The 22,584-nt window shown below is 43.2% G+C and overlaps 1 protein-coding gene across 3 annotated transcripts in view; it reads left to right on the top strand.

Annotated features, from left to right (window-relative positions):
• znf521 (zinc finger protein 521) overlaps nucleotides 1-22,584 on the top strand; it is an 88,671-nt gene that overhangs the window by 33,216 nt on the left and 32,871 nt on the right. For 2 of the 3 annotated variants that reach the window (XM_006786452.2, XM_035905976.2), the window contains exons 4-6: nucleotides 6,824-10,332; nucleotides 10,468-10,552; nucleotides 10,869-10,901. In XM_006786452.2, coding sequence (XP_006786515.2) covers nucleotides 6,824-10,332; nucleotides 10,468-10,552; nucleotides 10,869-10,901 — 3,627 coding nt within the window. The remainder of the gene's footprint in view (nucleotides 1-6,823; nucleotides 10,333-10,467; nucleotides 10,553-10,868; nucleotides 10,902-22,584) is intronic. The other variant, XM_006786453.2, reaches the window with a different exon arrangement.

Here is a 22,584-nt window from a genome sequence, read left to right on the forward strand (position 1 = left end):
AAGACCTGAGGAACAGCCTCCTTCCTGTTTGTGCTGAAGTCTACCTGAAGTGGTCAACGGTCCTCCTACCTTACCAACACCACCAGCTGCTCAGTTGAAGAGGAAATGATACCGCTGCCACCGTCGCACTCCCACACACAAACTGCTCCAACTACATCGCAAATACAGCGTTGATCATAGATAGATAGATAGATAGAACGCCAACATGAGCCATCAAGCCCACCCACTACTACTCTGAATAATAACCTGCGATGAACCCCAAATTCACCTTTTTGAATAATAGTTTAATTAAATGCCTTGATTTTCCGTTCTCTCGTTAATTTCCCTTTTTCTCATTTGAAAAACGGACTTAATTTTGAAAGGAGGAAAATGGAGCAGTCCTGACAATTTAATTCCTCCGCTCCACGTTAGCTTGCCTCATCCTGCTATAACACCTTCTTTTCTGGCAGAAAAACACAACAGGGCACACGCAGGGCCAAATAGCGATACAAGTCGACATCCCTGCAAATGCTGTGAATTCACATTTCTACAAGCATCAAACGGCAAATTATTAAATTAAAAACATTTTCATAAATAAGTTCACATCTTCTATTAATATTAAGTGTTAAAGTCTGTTGCTGGCTTCAGATATCTAATAGTATGCAGAATGATAAATGTGTTATCCAGCAGACAGACAGCCCTGACATGCTTTTAGAGTTCAGTCGCTGTGGTTATGGATTATGGTACGATGTTAGCTTTCACAGGAAATGCAATGAGTCAGATCATGCACTAAACATCCTCCCTCTTTTTAAGAAACCTTATCATTGATTATTATTATTCAGCTTGTCCATTTTGGCAGAGACGCATTAGTGCTGCAGTGACACATCTTTGCAATATGTAATAAAATTCCTCTTTGGCTGTGTCTCACCGTCACAGAGAGAAAAAAGCATAGTAAAGGATGAGTGGCCGCCCTACTTTTCTTGCTCTGGCCTTCCATTTGTCTAACTTTCCTGTGTTGCCACTGGGGCGCTGTGATTTCTGGGACAGTGACCAAGTGCTCCTGTCTGAGCTGGGGGACGTGGGTAATGTGGACAAAGTAGTTGACAGTTTGCCGCTTCCCCATGGTTGAGAGACAGAGCCATGAGGGCCAGAATAATGGACACCCAGACCACAGAGTCAGGACAGCGCTTGATGTTCCAGCTCTTTGTGTCAGGCCCTGCGTGAAAAAATCCCCATTGACTGCAATTTTCCCTTCAAGTTTGTGTGTGTCTGTGTGTGTATGTGTGGATATGTGTTGTGTTGCGCATGTACATGATGTTAGGCCAGAGTAACTTGCTGCTACGGCACTGATGAAACCGCGGGAAGTGAATCCTTATTCCATCTAATGTTTTTCTACCTTGTCCAGTAAAAGACAGCATCCTTGTTCGCTGATCCTCCAGCCATCTCCCACCACCCCTCCTTCTCATCCTGTAGCATAGTGGATTTGATTGATCTGTAGCAAGGGGGGAGAGGGACCTGACATTTCTCAGTGATGTGTAAAAACATATTGTGTTTGCTAAGAAAAAAAAAAGGAGGAAAAGAGAGAGACAAACCCAGTATACACACAACACTAGTACCCACACACACATACACAACACAATGTCTGAGGTGAGGGAAAAAGTGGTGAAAAAGCAGCCTCTTTAACTAGCTGTGCTTGTGCTTATTTGTGTGTGTTAATCAGCTGCATGGTGCAAAAAGCCACATCAAGCCACCTGGTACTTTTGTTGACAGCTACTGGGAATTATCAGTGTTTCATTTTGACTGGATTTGATGTCTTAAAACAGGGATGTAGCAGGACTACTGTGAGTAAAGCCCAGCACTGGGCCTCTTCCAATAGCTCGGTGTCCTCTGAGGTCTCTGTCCTGAATCAACTGAGTCATTTGTTCATCTGACTGGAATTAGTCCCCCCGAAAAAAAAAAAGAAAAAAAAAAGCTATCCTTGCCCAACTCATCCTGCTTCTCTGTCAGGAAAAAGAGCGCTAATATAGAAAAAGAAATATATATAGATATACATATATATATATATATGTATGTATATTACACCACTTCTTCTATTAGATCTTAAGTGATTGTGTCACAAAGCGGCGTACATGAATACGTGTTGTTCAAACACGCACTGCTATTTGGACATCAGAACAGGGAAAAGTGTTGAGATGACACATGCATCATCTCATGGGAAAGGCTCACTACTTTTCCCAGTAACTGTAAAAAGATCCCCTCTCTGAATATGAAGTGGGGTCACGGTGTTACATCAGACAAGTTGTCAGCTTTTTGTTTATTCAATGAATCCCCAATCCCCAATGTGCCACAAATACACTCACACAAACACATCTCTTATGACAACCACTATGTACAGATCTCTGGTACAACACACAGGAAGATAAGGTTTGGCGACTGAAAGCCTGGCCATGCTTTGCTTCACTAGAATGGCTTTTGAACAAAGTCTAGCTTGTTATAGAAGTGGCAGATGAGTGATGGGGGGGAAAAAACATTTTTTTCTGATAAGATAAGGTCCTGGACCTGGATAAGAGTTTGGCTTCCTAAATAGAGGAGATGTACTCTGTTGCTGTCAGACAGTGATAAGGCATCATGAACAGCTTCCAGCGCCTCAGACACGAAGGTCTGGGCACCAGAAGTGAGCTGTTCCCAAATGATGCGGTCCCTGAAAGGTTTAAAGAGGGTGTAACTGCAAAAAATAAATTTTCTGAAACACGAAAAAGAGGTAGATAATTGCTTTTTTTATAGATTTTTTTGTACTTTTCATAATGTGGACTAAAAAAGTGTAGATACAAAAAAATAAATAAATAAATTCCAAAAAGAAAACCGCCCCTAAAAAGATGCTTGGTCAACTGAGGCATGGTTTGTATTTTGAGCCAGCTGGAATAAAATAACCAAGGATATTTTCAGTATTTTAAAAGCTCTGCACAAAATCAGCTTGAATACAGATGTAGCTGTTTTTGCTCAGTTGTTTCATATTGTATGAGACATTTCATAAACATCTTTAAAAAGCGAGACATCTATGTGCATGTGTATGAAAGCAATAAAATGCTTTTGTAAAGCAATATGCAGTTTTTTAGGATATACATGCAAAAGCATTAAATATTATACTAAATGTCAAACCAAGCACCCATGCTTTATCTCAATTACATTTAACAAGAGACTCAGTTACATTTGTGTGCACTCATTCCTGTTACAAATACTTAATGGTCATTAAAATATTTTTATAATCCCATTTTAAATATTTTTTTCTGCCAGTTGAACTTTAACGTATACCTTTGTTTCCCTTTTTGCAGTGTCTAATGGAAAGGAGCTTTATTAGATTTTAATATCAATAACTTGGACATTTTATTTATTGTGCCACTGCTAAGCACATCATACATCCATACATTTGAAGAACAGTTTATGTGAAAATCTGTCTTTGTTGCCTTCTTTTGAGGTCTTACGCTCAAATTATACTGAGATATTTTTTTTGTATCATTTAGCTTTTAAAACATAGACACAGTTTGCCACCATATGTGTTAAAGTCCAAAGGGAAACAATGTCATCATGAAAATTAATGACTTGCTCTCAAAAAATATTTATGCATGCTAATTTTCAAATGCATTAATTGCATAAATAAAAGATTCTTCAGGGGCTTGGAAAGCTATTCTGCTGTGCAGAAAAGTGGTAAGCGTACCTGTTCCCAGCATTAGGGATCTTATTTGAACAGGGGTATTTACTTTGGGAAAGGGTGCTATAAATGAACACAGAGGAAGTGCTGCACAAAAGGCAGTTCAGACTGGCCTAGAGGAAACTGAGACCTGCGTGTGAATCGGGAATTCTCAGTGGTTACTTCTGCAGTACCAGGAAAAAAAAAAGAAAACATAATTTGTATAGAACAGAAAACGTCTTTATTAATTTAGCATATTTTGATCAGTGAACTTCACAGGCCAGGTTATATTTTTGTGACTTTTAAGAAGTTCTTAGTTACTTTAGCTTCGACTTTAATGTTTATCTTTCTGGTAAATGTGGCAGTGGCACATTTTGTGCCATTCCCTATAGGGGAACTCCAAATGAGGTTGTTTTGTTCCATATAGAAGACTTTAAAAAAAAGGAGGGAGGGGGGTAGGGACAGAACTCCCAGAGAGGGACAGGCCTTAAGATGGAGGTCTTCCTCCCAGGACGTGACAGGCTGTTGGCTGGAGGATGCTCAGGAAGGCCTTGGCAGACCAACAAAGACAGCCCTTCAGCTGCAGGGTGTAGTTTTTCAGGCCCCAGCATCCCCTTTGGCAGCGGCACAGAGAGTGCTGGCGTGCACAGGCCCCCGGCCCGAGAGACAGGGAAGTAAGGCCCGTTCTTTTATTTACTCAGGCTGCTGCTGAGGCCTGGGCATTTCTTGTCTGGGTGAAGAAGGAAAAAAAAAACAAGTCTCTCTCTCTTTTTCCTCTTGAGGTCTCCTGAGGAAGATTGCTCTTTCATCTGCAGTTGTTCACACACTTGCTTCGGCCATTGGACTTGTATCTGTGTATTCTATGTGTACATGCTATGTGTGCACATGTATATTCTTGTCAGTGTATGCACACAAGTGTGCTCTTGCTCTGTGTGCGTGTGTGTTTGGTGTGAGGTTGGGTGGGGGGTGAGCAGTAGAAAGCAAAACTACTGCAGTTCTATAGTTTTATCTATTGACTTACCAGAAAAAATAGGTGAAGAAGCACAAAAGGAGAACCTTTGTCTACTGGTTACAGCATGGCTATAACGTATTTGTTGGCCAGTGTGATTATATCCTATGCAGTCCAACTTGAAATCAAATGATGCATTATTACTAACTGTGTTATATTTGCTATCCAGCCACAAATTTTAACATAGCTACTTATTCAAAGCACTTCATTGCAACTTCCATATATATGAATCAGATATTACTCTATATATGTCATCACCGTAAGGCCCTAAATAAATAATATACACTGAGCAAACAAACAACGAGAATGGAATGAGATTGTCCTGACAGCTTAGTAATGTCTCAAGGCATCAAGACATCCTCATTTAAGACAGCAGAATTTCATTTAGCCTTGTATACAGAACCATTTATTTGTTTGTTTTATACTATTGTCTCGAAGCCAATACGTTTGACTGTAAGGCATTGGCTGGGGTCATTCTTCTTGCACTGTCTTCTTCTCCTATACCCGGAGAGGCAGTATGAGATAGGGCAGATCCGCCCCCTCTGTGGAGGAGGGCATAGCACTGAGTCACCCATCCTCCCTCAAACCAGAGAGAGAGAGAGAGAAAACATTGAGACATGTATGAAAGATAAAGCAAGTAAATCAGGCAAGGTTTGCTCCTTCAGTGAGATGTGTGTACAGAGTGGGCGCCTTGCCAGGGGTGGGAGGTTTCCGGGAGGGCCACGGTGTGGAGGTGGGCTCTCAATGTGCCGCTTTCAGCAGTTTGGAGGGGCAAGGGAATGGCCTCCGACCCCATCTGTTTCCTGAAGATAGGCCCTGATGGGGGTAAGTGCTCAGAGAGGGCATGATATCCTGACAAAGGGCAGATCTCCCAGCAAAAACAACAGAAAGGGGGAGAGAGAGAGAAAGACTTAGATTTGTCAGCTGAAGGAGAGTACAGAGGTTGGATCCTGGAAAGAGCTCGTGCTTTTCCTCCGTCCCTCTCATAAATCTTTGCAGCTTCCTCTTGTTTTTCCCATTCCAAGTTATGGCCTTTTGACATATTTTTTTTTCTGAAGAGGTTGGGATTATGTTGTTTTATTTAGGTAAGGAAGTTCACAGCACTTAGATTTCAGCAGCGGGAAGAAGTGGCCTGTAACCTTTTGAACCTGTGGAAAGTGGTGCTCTGTTTTCCATGCATATAACCGCACTGTGAACCAGTGGATTGGAATGTTGGAGCCATTTGAATAGGAACACATTAAAGTGATTGTAAAAAAAAAAGTTGGTCATTCTCTGCACCTGCTTGTCCTTGACTGAGACAGTAAGCCACCACTAGCCACCTACCCCCTACCCCTCCTTGCATCAGAACATGGATGGCACGTTCATCCATCCACGATCACTTGCCTCACAGCTTAACGCAGACTGCACAGACAAATATGGTAATAATGCATATTCTATAATCTGATATCTATTGACGGATGTTCTGATGGGTCTATGTTTCATGAAAATCATCCGTTTTGCAGCAGAGTGTTCCCAAAGGCTATGCATAGCTGTGGTTTAAATTGCATATTTAATCTTCTCCTTCATCCTTAAAACTGCTTTTGCCTGTTTTTCTCTTGTCTTAAGGTCATTTCAAGGGCTCTTGTTATTCAAAAATATTCAAGTAATTCTTCAGGAATAATAGAAATGTTCTAATTTACCTCATGCAGGGCTTACATCCTAGAGTAGACCCATTGTCGTGTGTTGGCTTTAAATGTCAGAGAGATTGTGTTTTGAGTCACAGTGGGCTAAGCCATTACATGGCCACATACAAGGTTAATTGTAGTAAAAGTATTTCCACTTATTCTCTTCTCTAATTATACTTTAAATTGCATATTTAATGTAACTTTTTAGATAACACCTAAGGAGAGGTATTGTTTCTGCAGAAGAAAAATTGGTCTACATTGCAAAGAATTCGAAAATCATACACCACAACCTTATAATTACTATGACAAATAACGCCACGGTGGCCTACCTTTTCAAGACTAATGACTTGCTAATATAGTGACTAGCTTACAAAACACCTTTCTAACTCACTCACTTTCTCCATTTTTTCCTCCTCCATCTTTTTCCCTCTGACCTGCCCTCAATGCCTTCATTTCTACATTTCTTTCTGTCTTCTTCTCCAGACGGTGCTGATCTTGAGGATGACCCATCGTGTTCTTGGCCAGCATCATCTCCCTCTAGTAAGGATCAGACTTCTCCAGGACACTGTGAGGACTATGATTTTGGCGAGGAAGAAGGAGGCCCTGGCCTACCGTACCCATGCCAGTTCTGCGACAAGTCTTTCAGTCGTTTGAGCTTCCTCAAGCGTCACGAGCAGAGCCACGGTGATAAGCTGCCTTTCAGCTGTACCTTTTGCAGCCGCCTGTTTAAACACAAGCGGAGCCGAGATCGACACGTGAAGCTACACACGGGTGATAAGAAGTACCACTGCGGAGAGTGTGACTCTGCTTTCTCCCGCAGCGATCACCTCAAAATCCACATGAAAACCCACGCCTCCAACAAACCCCACAAGTGCCCTGTGTGCCGTCGAGGCTTCCTTTCCTCCAGCTCTCTCCACGGCCACATGCAAGTACACGAAAGGGGCAAAGATGGCACGGGCTCCGGTTTCTCTAGGGCTGATGAATGGAAGCTGAAAGAAACCCGCAAATGCAGTCGGTGTGAGGAAGGCTTCGATGTTCCAGAAGAGCTCCAGAGGCATATTGCAGAATGCCACCCTGAGTGCTCCCCATCAGAGGATGGAGGCCTGGGTGCCACCCTGCAGTGCATCTACTGCCACGAGCCCTTCAGCGATGAGGGCACCCTGCTGACCCACATTGACCAAGCCCACAGCAGAGATAGGAAGGGCCACACCTGTGCTATCTGCTCAGAGCATTTTCTGTCTGTTGAGGACCTCTATGCTCATATGGACATCCACCAGCTCCCTGAATCTAGTAACCATAGTAACAGCCCTTCCTTGCTGACTGTAGGCTACACCTCTGTGTCTAGCACAACTCCGGACTCCAACCTCTCCGTTGACAGCTCCACAATGGTGGAGACAGCACCACCTGTGCCCAAGACCAGGGGAAGGAGAAAGAGGGCTGCACAGAACACTTCAGACATGGGAGGACGTTCCTCTAAGCAGCCTAAAGTCTCTTACAGTTGCATCTACTGCAACAAGCAAGTGTTCTCCAGTCTGGCTGTGCTTCAAATTCACCTGCGAACCATGCATCTGGACAAGCCAGAGCAGGCTCACACTTGCCAGTTTTGTTTGGAAGTTCTGCCCTCTTTACTAAATCTGAATGAACATCTTAAGCAGGTCCACAATGCAGAAGACCATGCTGCCCTGTTAGTGAGCTTGCCTGATGCGCTCCTTCAGTGTAATTTCTGCCCCGAGGTGTTAAATGACCTAAATGCCCTCCAGGAACACATCCGCTGCTCTCATGGCTTTCCCAGTCCAGTGGCCAAGGAGAGCAATGCCTTTTTCTGCCCCCAGTGCTTCATGGGGTTCTTGACAGAGGCTACCTTGGAGGAGCATGTTCGCCAGACTCACTGTGATGGGGGGAGCCTGCGCTTTGACTCCCCCTTGGCTGTAACTCCCAAGGAGCCAATAGTCGAAGTGTACTCCTGTTCATACTGCACCAACTCCCCCATATTCAACAGTGTTCTAAAGCTTAACAAGCACATCAAGGAGAATCACAAGAACATTCCACTAGCCCTGAACTACATCAACAATGGGAAGAAATCCCTCCGCACTCTCAGCCCCTCTTCGCCAATATCTGTGGAACAAACTGCCGTGCTGAAACAAGGCAGCTCAGCCTCCCGTGCCACCAGTGAGTTCATATGTAACCAGTGTGGTGCCAAGTATACAAGCTTAGACCTTTTCCAGACTCACCTCAAAACGCATCTGGATGGTCTGCAGCCTCAGCTTACCTGTCCGCAGTGCAACAAGGAGTTTCCCAACCAGGAATCTCTGCTAAAGCATGTGACAATTCACTTCACTATTACGTCCACTTATTACATCTGCGAGAGCTGTGACAAGCAGTTCACTTCAGTGGATGACCTGCAGAAGCACCTACTCGACATGCATACTTTTGTGTTCTTTCGTTGCACTCTGTGCCAAGAGGTGTTCGACTCAAAAGTGTCTACTCAGCTCCACCTGGCTGTGAAGCACAGCAACGAGAAGAAAGTGTACCGCTGCACCTCCTGTAACTGGGACTTCAGGCATGAGACTGACTTGCAGCTTCACGTCAAACACAGCCACCTGGAAAACCAAGGCCGTGCCCACCGCTGCATTTTTTGCGGGGAGTCCTTTGGAACGGAAGTGGAGCTGCAGTGCCACATCACCACCCATAGCAAGAAGTATAACTGCCGCTTCTGCAGCAAGGCTTTCCATGCCATTGTTCTTTTGGAGAAACATTTGAGGGAGAAACACTGTGTGTTTGAGGGAAAGTCACAGAACTGCGGCGCCAATGGTTCTACTGTAGTTGGTGGGGAAAGCCAGCCTAAAGAAGATGCTGAGCTACAAGGTCTCCTAACTAACAGCCATGGTTCAGGGGCAGTAGGTGGATCTGTGATGGAGTCCCAGAACAGCCATGATGGAAGTGAGGAAGAGGTGGACACTGCAGAGCCCATGTATGGATGCGACATATGTGGGGCATCTTATACTATGGAGTCCCTGCTCACTAACCACCAGTTGAGAGATCACAATATACGCCCTGGTGAGAGTGCCATGATAAAAAGAAAGGCTGAGATGATCAAGGGTAACCACAAGTGCAATGTTTGCTCCCGTACCTTCTTCTCTGAGGCTGGGCTGAGGGAACATATGCAGACCCACCTTGGGCCTGTCAAACACTACATGTGTCCCATCTGCGGGGAGCGCTTCCCCTCATTGCTCACCCTGACAGAGCACAAGGTCACCCATAGCAAGAGTTTGGACACGGGGAGCTGCCGCATTTGTAAGATGCCACTGCATAGTGAGGAGGACTTCCTGGAGCACTGCCAGATGCACCCTGACCTGAGGAACTCCCTTACAGGTTTCCGCTGTGTTGTTTGCATGCAGACGGTCACCTCCACATTGGAGCTCAAGATCCATGGTACTTTCCACATGCAAAAGACAGGCACTATGTCCGCAAACCAACCCATGGGCCGCACCAATGCCATGTCTCAAAACCAGCAGCAACACCACGCCCCAAAATTTTTCAAGTGTGCCTCCTGCCTAAAAGATTTCCGGTCCAAACTAGACCTGGTAAAGCTGGACATCAACGGACTGCCTTATGGACTCTGCGCATCCTGTGTGGCGGCTGCCGGCTCCAAGAGCTCCAGCCCAACAGTGAATGGAGGGAGGCAACAGCAGCAACAGGGGGGAGCCACCACTCCAGCAACTACAGCCACATGGGTCCAAGGGGAGAGTCTCAGCCCTGGAGATGGAAAAGGCAAAGGTGTTTCTTCATCGTCCTCATCCTCTTCTACGTCGTCCTCGTCTGCAGCCAAGACACGATGTTCCAGCTGCAATGTGAAATTTGAATCTGAGGCAGAGTTGCAAAACCATGTCCAGACAGTGCATCGGGAACAGTCTGGGGACAGCAACAGTGGACAGCTGAAGACCCCCCAGGTGTCTCCCATGCCAAGAGCCAGTCCATCGCAAACTGAAGAGGTATTGCTAAGTAGCCTCGCACTAAATAAGTAAATGAAAACATGCAGAGAATTTACAATTTACAAATGACACAAATATTTCTACCATATATCTTTTATTCACACTTGACTGTAATCGCTGTTGTCTGGTTTACAGAAGAAGACATACCAGTGCATCAAATGTCAGATGGTGTTCTACAGTGAATGGGACATCCAAGTTCATGTGGCCAACCACATGCTGGGTAGGAGACAGCACTTTCTGATTCATTTATTATGGTTTCTGTTATTCTCCAGAAACAAGAGTCATTAAATACAGTGCTTGTGTAATATATACAAATATGTTTGTCCAAATTTCCCAAGTGTTTCTAAAATCTAGCGTAAATTTAATCAACATATCTTTTAGGCATGCAATTTAAGTGTTAAAATCTCACCCGCGCAGTGTGCAAATTATTAAGAAAAATTCACCCAATTTCAGTGTTTTCCTACCTTTTTAAAGATGAATCACATACTAAAAATAAATGTGATATGTAATAAAATATTTGACCCTGTCTCATTCAGGCTCACAAGTATCTGGATCACATCACCAAATAGGTGGAATTATTTTATTATTTGACCATCAACTGCATCCCCAGTGTTGTGCTTTCATAAACCCACAAGCTTCATTTCTCCATGCATGTGAATGGTATAATATGGTCCGTGTGCATGCTTCAAGCTGAATTTCTCCACTTCAAACCACTCTGTAATTAAGGTAGTTTGAAGTAGTGGAAAATAAAATACACAGATTATTCAAATATTGAAATATCAAACAGATTTGATCATTCTGATCATTCCAAAGATTATCAATCAATGTTCTGAAGAAAAAAAAAAGACAAAAATTTCTCTAGTTCTTCTATATGTATTTTTGGTTTGTTTGTCTGTTGTACTTTGTCACACAAGTACTGTTTTCAGATGACTGAGATCTGCATACTAGATTTTATACTTTCATGCTCTCTCCTTTTATGACGTCAAATCAACTGAAAAAATGGATATTTGCCATTTCGGTGTTTAATATCAAAAGAAATATTCCAAATTTTGCATTTCATTTCGCAAGATTTCTCAGCTAAGAGTGCTGGTGTACGCCTAAGCTCCACATTTTCAAAATGTCTCTACTTTTGGTTGTCATTTGTATGCAGGCAGAATAATTTATAGGGAACAGACAATTGGAAAACAGGTTTTCTTGCCTGCAGTAAGTAGGCGTCTGAATTCCGGTCTCACGTTCCTTTATTCATTCATTTATTCAGCTCGTTTGGCGGCTCTTTCATTACACTGCATTATCTGTTGTCTTCAGTGGGAGAGAGACTCATTGATCTGGAACCAAACCGCCTCTCTGTTTGGGACACGCTTCTAGGCGCAGGTGAATTTAAACACGGTGGGCAATTCTATCAGGACCGGTAGGCAATTCTATCAGGGACCCACTGTTTGTGCATAAACAATCAGAAGCATGTGATTTGTGATTTTGATGCTGCGGTGTATTTGCAAAAGAGAGAGATGAGCTGAGAGTGTGTAGGTGTGTATTTTGTATTCATCTTTGCGATCTGCTCACCCACTAGTCTACTGGGGGTGCCTAATACAGTACCATGCCAGCATTAGTCCTTTCTCTCGCAAAGGCAGGCACGGAGCACACTGGGAGGGTAGAAAACAAACCCCCCTACTGGTTATTTTATGTTTTTCAGCCGCACAAGCACACAGTTTCCCCGTAATAGTGGAATTCAGACAGCTTAAGATAACAGGAGGATAGGTGATTGGGTTATTGTCTGATGTCTTACTTCTCTGATATGCCATCGCTTTGTATTCAACATGATCACGGGTTTCATCTGACTTCTCAAAAGGGTTTCTGTTAGATACGTTTGCTTTGTGATCTCTAAAATAAGGAGAAAACAAAACTCATTGTTACGTGAAGTTGTCAAACAAACAAGAGGAAAACAGAGCAGAATGAAGTAAACTTAAGGAAATGTGTTTAATGGACAAGGCGTGAGGTACGACATGTGAGCCGCGTTTCAAGCGCTGATCTTGTTCTTTTACGTACCTTCTGAAAAATTGCTCTGTTTAATTTGGAGCATGGTTAAATTCAACCCACACTTTAATCACTGAAAAGCCAATTTGGGCCAAAAACAACCCCCCAAAAAATGCACATTTGGAAAAGCTCTAAATATCTTTTCGACAGAAAAAAAAAAGGGACACTTTCTCCTTTTAATGACCATCTGCACAGGAGAGGGGAAACAGGGGGCTGGGGTCATCTCCGCTCAGCTGTCAGCGTTATTAGCGTAGGTAATGGAGCAGACGCTGGATTCATAGGGGTGTTGTTTTCATCCATGCCCCGCTCCATGGTGTCAGTTCACACTGATAACTCTATATATAGTGATGTGCCGTGACATAACCATAGTGCTAAGTGTATGGAACAACAAAACCTGAGCCCGTCTCACCCAGACGAGTCCACATTAGCTGCCTTTGTAATACAATAGTCTCCCTCAAACCCAGCGCAATGAGCCTCCACCCCTTACCTCCTCCCATCAGGCCGAAGTGGTCGCGGCTGCCTCTTCTGTCTGACTGCCAGCACATTTTGATGCATGGATATTACACTCAGATGATGACGCTCCTGGTTCAGACATAAAGGGCAGCTCTGGTGCTCAGCTACTCAACATTTACTATGATAATGGAGGTAAATGAAAGGGACGGAGGTAGCCGTGGGTGCAGAAGGGTGTGTTGCGGACCAGCCCCAGCCAAGCCTGTGAACGGCCCCACGTGTCTTAAGATGGAGGCTGCAGCCTGCTAGGGCCCAGATGGATCAGTACACATTTGCTGTACAGCTGGTCGCTCTGTTTGGGGACCTGGTGTGATACTCCTATGGAGAAAAAAATGATATCGCCACCATCCAAGGAGCAATTTAATAGCAGGCCAGAAGACAGCTGGCCACTCTTTAGTTTAGAGTTTTTTTGGCATGGCACACTTACAGAATTGAGGGTGTCCGATTTTTCTCCAGAGACACACAGATTTATACAGCTTTCAGCTGTCGCAGTCACTATCAATTCTTTAATTTTCTGTTTTTCTTTGAGATTAGAAGAAAGGCCTCTTTGTGAAAAAAAAATTCTCATTTTGAGATGTAATAACTGCATTGCAAAAAAAAAAAATGTAAATAGTAGTCCCCGTTCATTTTGTTCTTTTCTTCTTTTTTTTTTAAGAGGACCTTTGAAGGTCCTTCACTGACACAAAAGCCTGTTTGGTTTTATCAGCATGCCATCATGCCACCCCATTGCTTCACTTTGACCCCAGTGTAAACTATGACATTTGGAGCCTCATGGGGGGGCACGTTTGGCCCATTTATCGCACTGTTTCAAATGTCCCTGTGTGGATTTTCAGAGCCCTGACATGTTTTGAAGCATGGGCTCTGTCTTAAAGGGTTCTGAAGGTGAAACAGGGTTTAGCTTTTTTTGTGATATCTGCTTTCAATCTCATTCTCATCTCACTTCTGTCCTTTCCAAGTAGCTACTGCCAAGGTGGCAGTACTGAGAAGGACAACTGTAAACAAACAAACCGAACCACATCCCCCCCCCAAAAAAAAGTGTTTTTTGGGGTCACCTCTACAGATTTTTTGGGTTGGTGACAGCACAGAGCTTGAAGCCAAGTCAGGGAGGAGGCTTCTCTCTCAGAGTGGAGCCAGTGGCCTGGTCGGCCCAGGCAAAGGGGGGCACTGGAGGGGTGGAAAGGTTCGGGGGCGGAGAGGGAAAGGCACATTTGCTGTACAGCTGGCCGCTCTGTGTGAAGCAGGCACTGTGGGCCGTTACAGAGCTGGAGAGGAGAGCGAGTGAGAGGCCTTTAGCTCTCCTCTAGTTTCTCCTCCTCCGCTCTGTTCTCTCGTTCTCATTCCCCCTGTCCACTATCTCTCAATTTTCCTCTGTCTCAGTATCTAGCGCTCGCATTTTCATATTAACTGAGCTCCATCCTGGCAAAACACACTGTGTTGGCTGTTATTGGAAGAACCGACAGGAGGCACACTGTAACAGTATTTGAAGCTGAAAGCCTTGTTTTGTTTCTTGCTAAGGGCCGCAAATTATCCTTGACACATATCCTCTTGTCTTGGGCCCCTAGAGCAGCTTGGCCAGTGTATGTTGATTATATGGTCTCCATCACTGTCTCTGCCCTGGTGGAAACACATTTACAACCCCATTAAGTGCTTTTTTCCCCTCTTGATACATAAGCAGAATGTGGTATTTTCATTCTTTGTTTCTTTTCCTATAATCCTCTTTGATTAGGTGCGTCTGATGGTGTTCCCTCCGTTTCTAGAGCTCATTCATAGAGCACATACACATGTAATCTGTTAACAAACATGACCAAACACTCCTCATTTGACTCCTAGGGGGCTAAATCAGAGTCAGAACTCAATAAACAACACAGCAGAGGAACAGGATCAATCTTATGAAATAAATAAGAGAACAGGTTTGGACCAGCCATTGGAAACAAAGGAAACCATGCATGCCTTATGCTGAGCGTGATATCTGCCTGCTTTTATTAATTGGTGATTAATAACGCCTCTCTGTTCGTTAGCATAGTCACCTCCCGTGCAGCCAAGTGTGTTGCTGCTAATATGCAATTATGCGCACCTTACTGCTCGTTACATTATACCTCTCCCTGACTAATGTGGGGTCCATGAGGAGAATAGAAATCAGAGCGAGCTGCAAAAAAAAAGAGCTATCAATAAGATTTTCGCACCCACTGTGTTACTTACCTGTCTGGATGGAAAACAAAAAAAAGTTGGGCTTTTTTTTTTCTTTCTTTTTTTTTCTTTACAAATTCCTCAATGTAACCAGGAGACTGTATTAAAAGTTTAACAGCATTGCAGAGACTGTTTTGCTCTTCCTGGTGTTTTTGTTGTAAAGCAGAGGTAATTGACATCACCATGGGGATGCTCTGTTGCTAGGCCAGACAAGCTCAGTCTGATGTGGTCCTTATCTATTGATTTTCCTGACATTTCCCCACACCTCACAGACTAGGCCAACATGTGAGAAAATATCTGATGCTCTCAGTTCATACAGCCTGTTTGTACAAACTCCGGGCGAACTCTTGCTGCCCCTGACTGCATCGCAATTGGTAGGTTGATGTCACCATGGTGACTTGGGGCAAATTCCTGCCAGTGATTGGCTGAAATCTGCTCAGTTGTTGAGTTAATCGTTGTACGGGACTAATAATAGTTTAAAAGGAGCATTTAGATTTAAATACCTTGAATTTAAAGACATTCACTGGCATATTTTTCCAATTTTCCCATCCTGGGCTTAGTTAAGGACTTTGGCGACCTGAATAAAGGTAGGCTCTCCCTGTCCTTCTGTTATGTTTTATTGATATACAGGAGAGATGTCTCCTTTAGAGTGTTAATGCCAACCCTTGTTCTGAAGTGAAGCCCATAAATACTGGATGATCAGAATTAACCTCTGCATTACTCCACCTCCCCATGGTCTCTAAGATGTCACCAAGGCCGGAGGTGCATGCACACCCCTGGTCTGCTGGGGTTGCTTAGCAGTCTGACTGGAGGGGGGCTTATGGGAGAAGTGCAAACAGACAGTCCTGCCTTAGTAAAGGTCAGATCTGCAACCTACACCTCTCAAATCCCACTCTGGCCCTGATGGGACCTGGGTTCCAGGCGTGCCTAGAGATGCTTGTGGTAAGGGAGACTTGCAGTGAGAATGAAGTGGAGTGCAACCACTGAACTGCACTGCTTTTAGAGGTTGTCAGCACCAATACTAGTGTGATAGATATGACCTAACTTTGTGTAGGGGCTCTTACCTGGCGTGTTTTTGGAATGTCATTCTGTAGCTATCATATGCTGCTGAATAGAAATAGCTTCCAGTGTTGTTCTCAAAGCTGTTATTAAGCACGCTTCATAGGTGTAGAGAGGTTTGTTTTAGAAAACAAACAGAGAACAAAAGAGTGCCGCAAAAAAGTTTTTGCTTTATAGACCACAATGGTGGTTTTCCAAAGTACCATGTAACAAATGACTATCCTCATCAAACTTTGGCTGTGTGAATGGTAGACAGGGGAGGAGCGGGGAGGGGAATAGGGTTCTGAAAGGCCCCCCAGCGTCAAAGCCTTAATAATCATGTGAGCAGCGCTGGACTTCATTACCCTCCTGTTCGACAGGCCGAGTGCCAGCCTGGATTGCTGGCTGGCTGTGGCAAGGTCAACGGCGGAGGAAAAACCAGTTACTGTGTTACTCTGGAGCGGAATGGAGAGGGGCGGCCATCTGTCAGCTCAGGCCTGCCATACCCGCAGAGCAAATGGACACGGGCGGCCAGAGGAGAGGCCACAGACACCCATAGAGCTAAACCCAGTGAGCATAACACTGAGGCATGGACACAAATCCAGCCAAAGTGATGGGCATTGGTACCACTAAAACACACACACGCACATATATCTATATACATATATATATATATATCTTTCTTTCCTCACAGCCTCTCTCTCTCTCTCTATATATATATATATTTAAATATATATGTGTGTGTGTATATATATATATATATATATATATATATATATATATATATATATATATATATATATATATATATGAAAGGCAAGGCTGCAGTCAAGAAATTTGGCAGTAGGCTATGTCTGTGTTTATGCATGTTTATTTTTACTATCAGCACACTATTGGGCCCCTACTGCTTTAAATCCAGATGGCAAACCATTTGATAAAAAGTTGACAAAAGTTTCGCTTTGCTTGCCAACAGTAAATGTGTTTAATCAGCTCTTTTATGGAGGCAAACTCCTTCTGAATATAAGTGCAGAAAATGTAGACCATTTTGGACTTTAAAAGACTCGTGTTTTCTTCCTAAACACAGCAACATAACACAGTTTTTTTTTTCTTCATCAAACTCTCCCATATCCAGTTTTTAGTGTTTCACCTTGCTGGCTGTTTGTCAACATCTGAGTCGCATGTACCTTCTTTGCGAGGACCTTTATGGTGCCCTCTGGCCAAAGTGGAAGAACCCTGTGGAATGTTCCAAAACTCTCTAATAGGTTTCAGGTGCTGCAGGCCACCCGCCAGCCTCCCCACCATCACCCCACTCTGCGTGTCTTGTGTGATAAGACTTCAACAGTCAGAGCACCAGCAATTCTCCTCCATGGGATTGAGAGCAGAGCTAAATGCGAAATGTTTCCCCGTCTCCATTATATATGAGTGTTTTCCGTCTCCTTTGACCGAAGCGGCGAGGTAAATAAAAGTATAGCTTCTCTCGCGAGTGTGGCTCAAGTTCAGACAAGAAATTTAGCTACTCCGCCATCCCACAACTAAGCACAGCTAACGCTCCTTTTTGTTTTCCTCTCGAACCCCCCGGCTTGAGCATCAACACACTCCGGAAAACAGGGAGATGGTCCTGGGCGATTCCCCTCACATTAATGGAAATCACACAGGAACTCCCTGGATGAAAGCCTTATGCGTTATTAAGGTTTAATGTTGATATCAGTGCTTATATGTTTACTTGAGTGCGCGGTGTTGCTGATGTAGAATTGTCAGAGAGGTGCAGATTTAGTAAGGAATTAGTGTACACCCAGGATTTAATTAAGCGGATCTATTTCCATCTTGTTAGAAAGAGATAATGTGAGTACCGCATGCATCATAGGTTACCATATTAAATGCTGCTTCCTGTAACAGCATTATATCTTCTAGAGTGGTGCTTGCAGATTATAGAAAGGAAATGCTATGTTTATCTGAAACAGTTGTCGCTTAAAGACGAGGGCTAAAAACACACGAGCTAGCACGTTGTTTGCCATACTTCTTTGCATACGCAAACATGCTCATTAAAAATGAATTTTAAAAAAAAAGAAAAATGGTCACACTTCCAATTTCCTTTTACAGATACCTTGTTCCATTTCTCGCATGACAGTGGAGTGTGAACACTGAAGCGACATGGCCTCTTTGTCTCTCCATTTGTCCCACTGCTGCCTAGAGACGTAAACCTTAAGCCACTCACTCGCTGATTAATCTTTTAACATTTATAATTACTAATTAAGTTAGTAAGAGACTTTTAATGTAGTCCTCCTTCAATGGGGAGCAGAGAGGACAACAGATCATTAGCTTCAATAATGAACGCGGATGAGACAGATAATGGCCTATGATAGGTGAATACTGACAGTTATATTAAATGAGGCGAGTATATGGGAAATGCAGCATGGATTCCAAAAGCCATGCAGAGACAAGGTGGTAAAGTGCACCACTAACTCCGGAAAAAAAAAGCATGTGAGGCATAAAGAAATAGCTTGTACTAATTAAAGCATGCATGTAGCTCTCTGATAACGTCCCTTTTTTATATGCGCTGTGTATTTAACATGCAACGATATCTATATCTGATTTGATAATTGTGTCAAAGCCAGTTTCAAGTGCAGATTTTATGCAGCAATTCACACTGGTTTCATTGAGTTTTTGGTCTCCCTAATGTCATCGGTGTATCTCATTATCACATTATTACATTAGTGTCTGCTTTATCCTGGTGGCTGTAAGTTGCTGCCCATTAAAAGAGTCATTTCATCTCGGGTTTTCTTGTCTTTTTTTTTTTTTTTTTTTTTACCTTAACGACGATGCTACTCTGGCACATTTCGTGTGCTTTCCCACTTTGGGGAAGGTGCTTATGCCATAATGATTATTATCATTAAGAAGATATTAATGTGCTTAGTGTTTGCGACCCAGCTGCTCATCATGGCCCGAGCTACCTGCCGGGGGAGGGAAGTGAGCTGCTGCCAAAATGGACAGTGCACATAGGCCACCGCCCACCTGTCCAGAGGTTTCAGGGTCGGTGGAGGTCACACCTACCTCCCTTTCTGCACTCTGCTGAACTAGCGGAGGGATGGCTCAGAACATAAAATTGGAGGAGATGAATTGTGTTATGTGGGAGGATGTTAAAAAGTGTAATGGAACGGGCTATGTTTCGGGCTTGACCGTGACTGTGTGCATCCCCTGTCTTATATATACATATTAAATAAATAATAATAATGGATTGGATTTATATAGTGCTTTTCAAGGCACCCAAAGTGCAAAATAGTAATATAGGGAATTATATCCTTTAATTCTTAAGTGGCATTAAATCGTGTTTCAGCCCATTTTAGAGGCACTACACTAATACTAAATTTGTTTGCATTAAACTAGAGTTTTACAAATACGTTTGTGTTAACTGGATTTAAAAAAAATTCTTTACATTTTGCACTGGCTCTTGTTTTGAAGCCTTATATCATCATCACCATAGATAGATGGTGCAAGCCAGACTGGCTCCACCTCCAGTCTCTCAGTTTCAAATTGCTGCTTCATTAGGACTTGGAAAAGAAACCCATGGTTACATTTAATCAAACGAATCTTTATGGCAGACCAACATAATCAATCACAATCCTTATCCAATATGCTACATTCTGTAACTACCAAGCTGGCTTGGAGAGAAGTCAATTATGGCCCTACTCTCTCTCATCCTCTGCCGACGTAGCTGTGTGTGATATTATACAGTTTCTGCAGTTATTTTCATTATGCAAATCTGGACTGTGCATCTCACACGCGCAATCTTTTTCCTATTCGTGTGGTTAATTCCTGCTTCTCTCTTTTATACTTGCAGTTCTTGTATGATACATGAACTGGGGGGGTTGTTGGAGAGTGTGATGTGCCATATCTAGAATAATCAAATTAAGTATTAATGATTTTTGCTCTCAAACTAACACTTGTGTTGCACAGTGGGCTGCAGTCGGTGGTGTTGTTCATATTTCATATGTTTTGTGTCCATACAGAGCTGTTTGCACTGAATCTTTGTGTGTGTGTGTGCGTGTGTCTATGAAATCATTTACAGTTTGTTTTTTCCATACAAGTTCTGTTCTCTCGCCCCATATCCTCAAGTACATTTATGTCTGGATGCAAAACACATGCAACTTCACACACTGCAAGCGCGTTTACACATTGTACAGGCACTCATCGTTTAATCTATCAGTTTTTTTCCCTCCTTTCCTCCTCATCTTGTGTGTTCTTCCTCCACGCCTTTTCACTTCGGCACTCGGAATCACGCACAATCCACGCACACCGCATAATACACATAAGCACGGAAACACACAGAGGCGCACGCACACACAAGGTAGCTTGGTTGGTGGGGGCCATGGCTGCAGCTCTTCTGCGCAGTCCCAGAGTGGCTCCCGGGGCTCGGCTGCCAGTTGTTTGCCAGCGTCTCCGGGTGGAATTCATTCAAATTAAAGCGGTGGAATGAGGCCCGAGTCCCAGAATGCCTCGTCCCTCTCCTTCATCAGCATTCCGCCGATGAGAGTAATTAAAGCAGAAATTAATTCTGCTGTAAGCAGAGGAGCCACAGAATAACTGATATTAGAGGCTGGATGATGAATGCTTGGCATCAAGGGAGGTCTCAGGGGAGGAAGAGGAAATTCACAGATCTCTCTTTCTTTCTTTCTTTCTCTCTTTCTTTCTTTCTTTCTTTCTTTCCTCACAGCCTTTTTCTCTCTTTTCCCCTTTTCTGCCCATTCCTATGTTTGTATTTCTTTATTTTTTGTCGTCTGCATTTCTCTCTCCTGCGTGGTCTATTACTCGTTTCTCATCTTTGCATTTCTTTCATCCTCCATGGCAACATTTGTCCTTCTGTGCCACCTAAAGACTGCTACAAAGCACTGGAGCTATTGACTTTAAGCATGACTGAAGACATTGGGAGTAAGCCCCCTCTGCTCAGAAACAGTATTTCACGTTCTGTCAGCACCGGTGTTCGTATTTTCAGTCAAAAAAAGCATATTAGAGTGAGGTGATGCTGCTAATGCTCGTGCTTTGCTGTTTGTTAACAGAAGCCGAAATGGAAAGGGCTTTCAGGTGAATTCTTAGTATCAGGCATCACAGAAAAATATAAAGCTGTTGTGATTAGAAATATAGATGATGTTGGCACGAATAAAAATACACAATTATTAAATTAGGGTGTGTATTTAAAAAGGCTTGGAAATAAATAATTTGTAATGTTTTTAAGGCAAGCTGCCTCTTTTTTTTCTCAGGCTTAATTTGAGACTGAACCTTGAATCTCTCCAGATGATGTGATATTCTACCCAGGATGATTCAGTGATCCCCCAGTGTCCCCTGACGCGTTATTTTTGGAATAGCACATCTTTAGCAAGAACAGTCACAAGACTGAAAGACAAACAACTGAACTCTTGAAACACCGGGCCTGGATGAGGCTGTCAGTGTTTTCCTCTCTTAGAATCAAATGGAATTGAACAAAGGTTAGCTCTTTGGGGCTTTATGGTAATGTGATATACGATGCTGCCATGGAATTTGCCAATGCATGTCTTAGCACTGTCTGACTCTAAGGAAGAAGTGAATGGTAATTACGCTGACCTCTGCCCCTCCCTTTCTTATTCTGCCCTCTGGGTAAAAAGCCCGAGGTGGTAATAAACAATAGATAGATCTGTCTTGTTTATATTGCAGCTGCCGCACTCTAATGACACACGAGATTGGTCTCTATTTTGAAAATAATGCATGCCAAGAGGTGCAGGTAGTAAAACTGCATTTTTAATTGGTTTTGTGCAAGAATATCTCAATCAGATGTAAATGAATGGAAGCCCAACCTGAGAGTTACCGACTGTTATTAAGAATTTAGGAGGCTGGCATGGAGTTGAAACACAGAATGAATGATTAGACACTGTAAAGAGCCCCAGATGCAAAAGAGATGCAGACTGGCTAAAGCAGCCTGTTGATGAGGCCTCGCCGAATAGAGGCTAAAGATTTCGCTACTACTGCCCAGCAAAGGTACCCTAAGGGGTCAGAGAAGGTGAACTGTACCCCTGCTCACAGTTTAAAGATGCATAAGATGTTAAAAACCAACATTTTTTTCACCATGATGATTATTTAGATGTAAAAATAATGAGTTTCTCTGTTTTGACCTTTTTAAAGTTTCTCCTGAAACTATGAAGTCCTCCCCAATTCTTCCTTGTCATTTTTTTTATTATTCCTCCTTTGGAAAGATGATATGAAGCATGAAGCAGAAATAGTGATCATACAGTAAAGACATTTCCTCTAAATTATTTAGCAAGAGTGGCTTTTTATAGACGCAAATTTACCTATGGACCTAAAAGCTTAGTACTTAGCTGCAGTTTTCTGAGAATATCTCTACAGTGGATCATGTTGCTGTGGAGCATGATATTTCTCTCTATCATTCAAATGGTGTTGCCATTATGAACAGCGCTGGCCTATCTTGATGTCTGCCATCCTGGAAATGGCGGCAGCATT

The sequence above is a fragment of the Neolamprologus brichardi genome, chromosome 18 (assembly GCF_056152115.1).
Source record: "Neolamprologus brichardi isolate AB-2024 chromosome 18, ASM5615211v1, whole genome shotgun sequence".
NCBI classification, from domain to species: Eukaryota; Metazoa; Chordata; class Actinopteri; order Cichliformes; family Cichlidae; genus Neolamprologus; species Neolamprologus brichardi.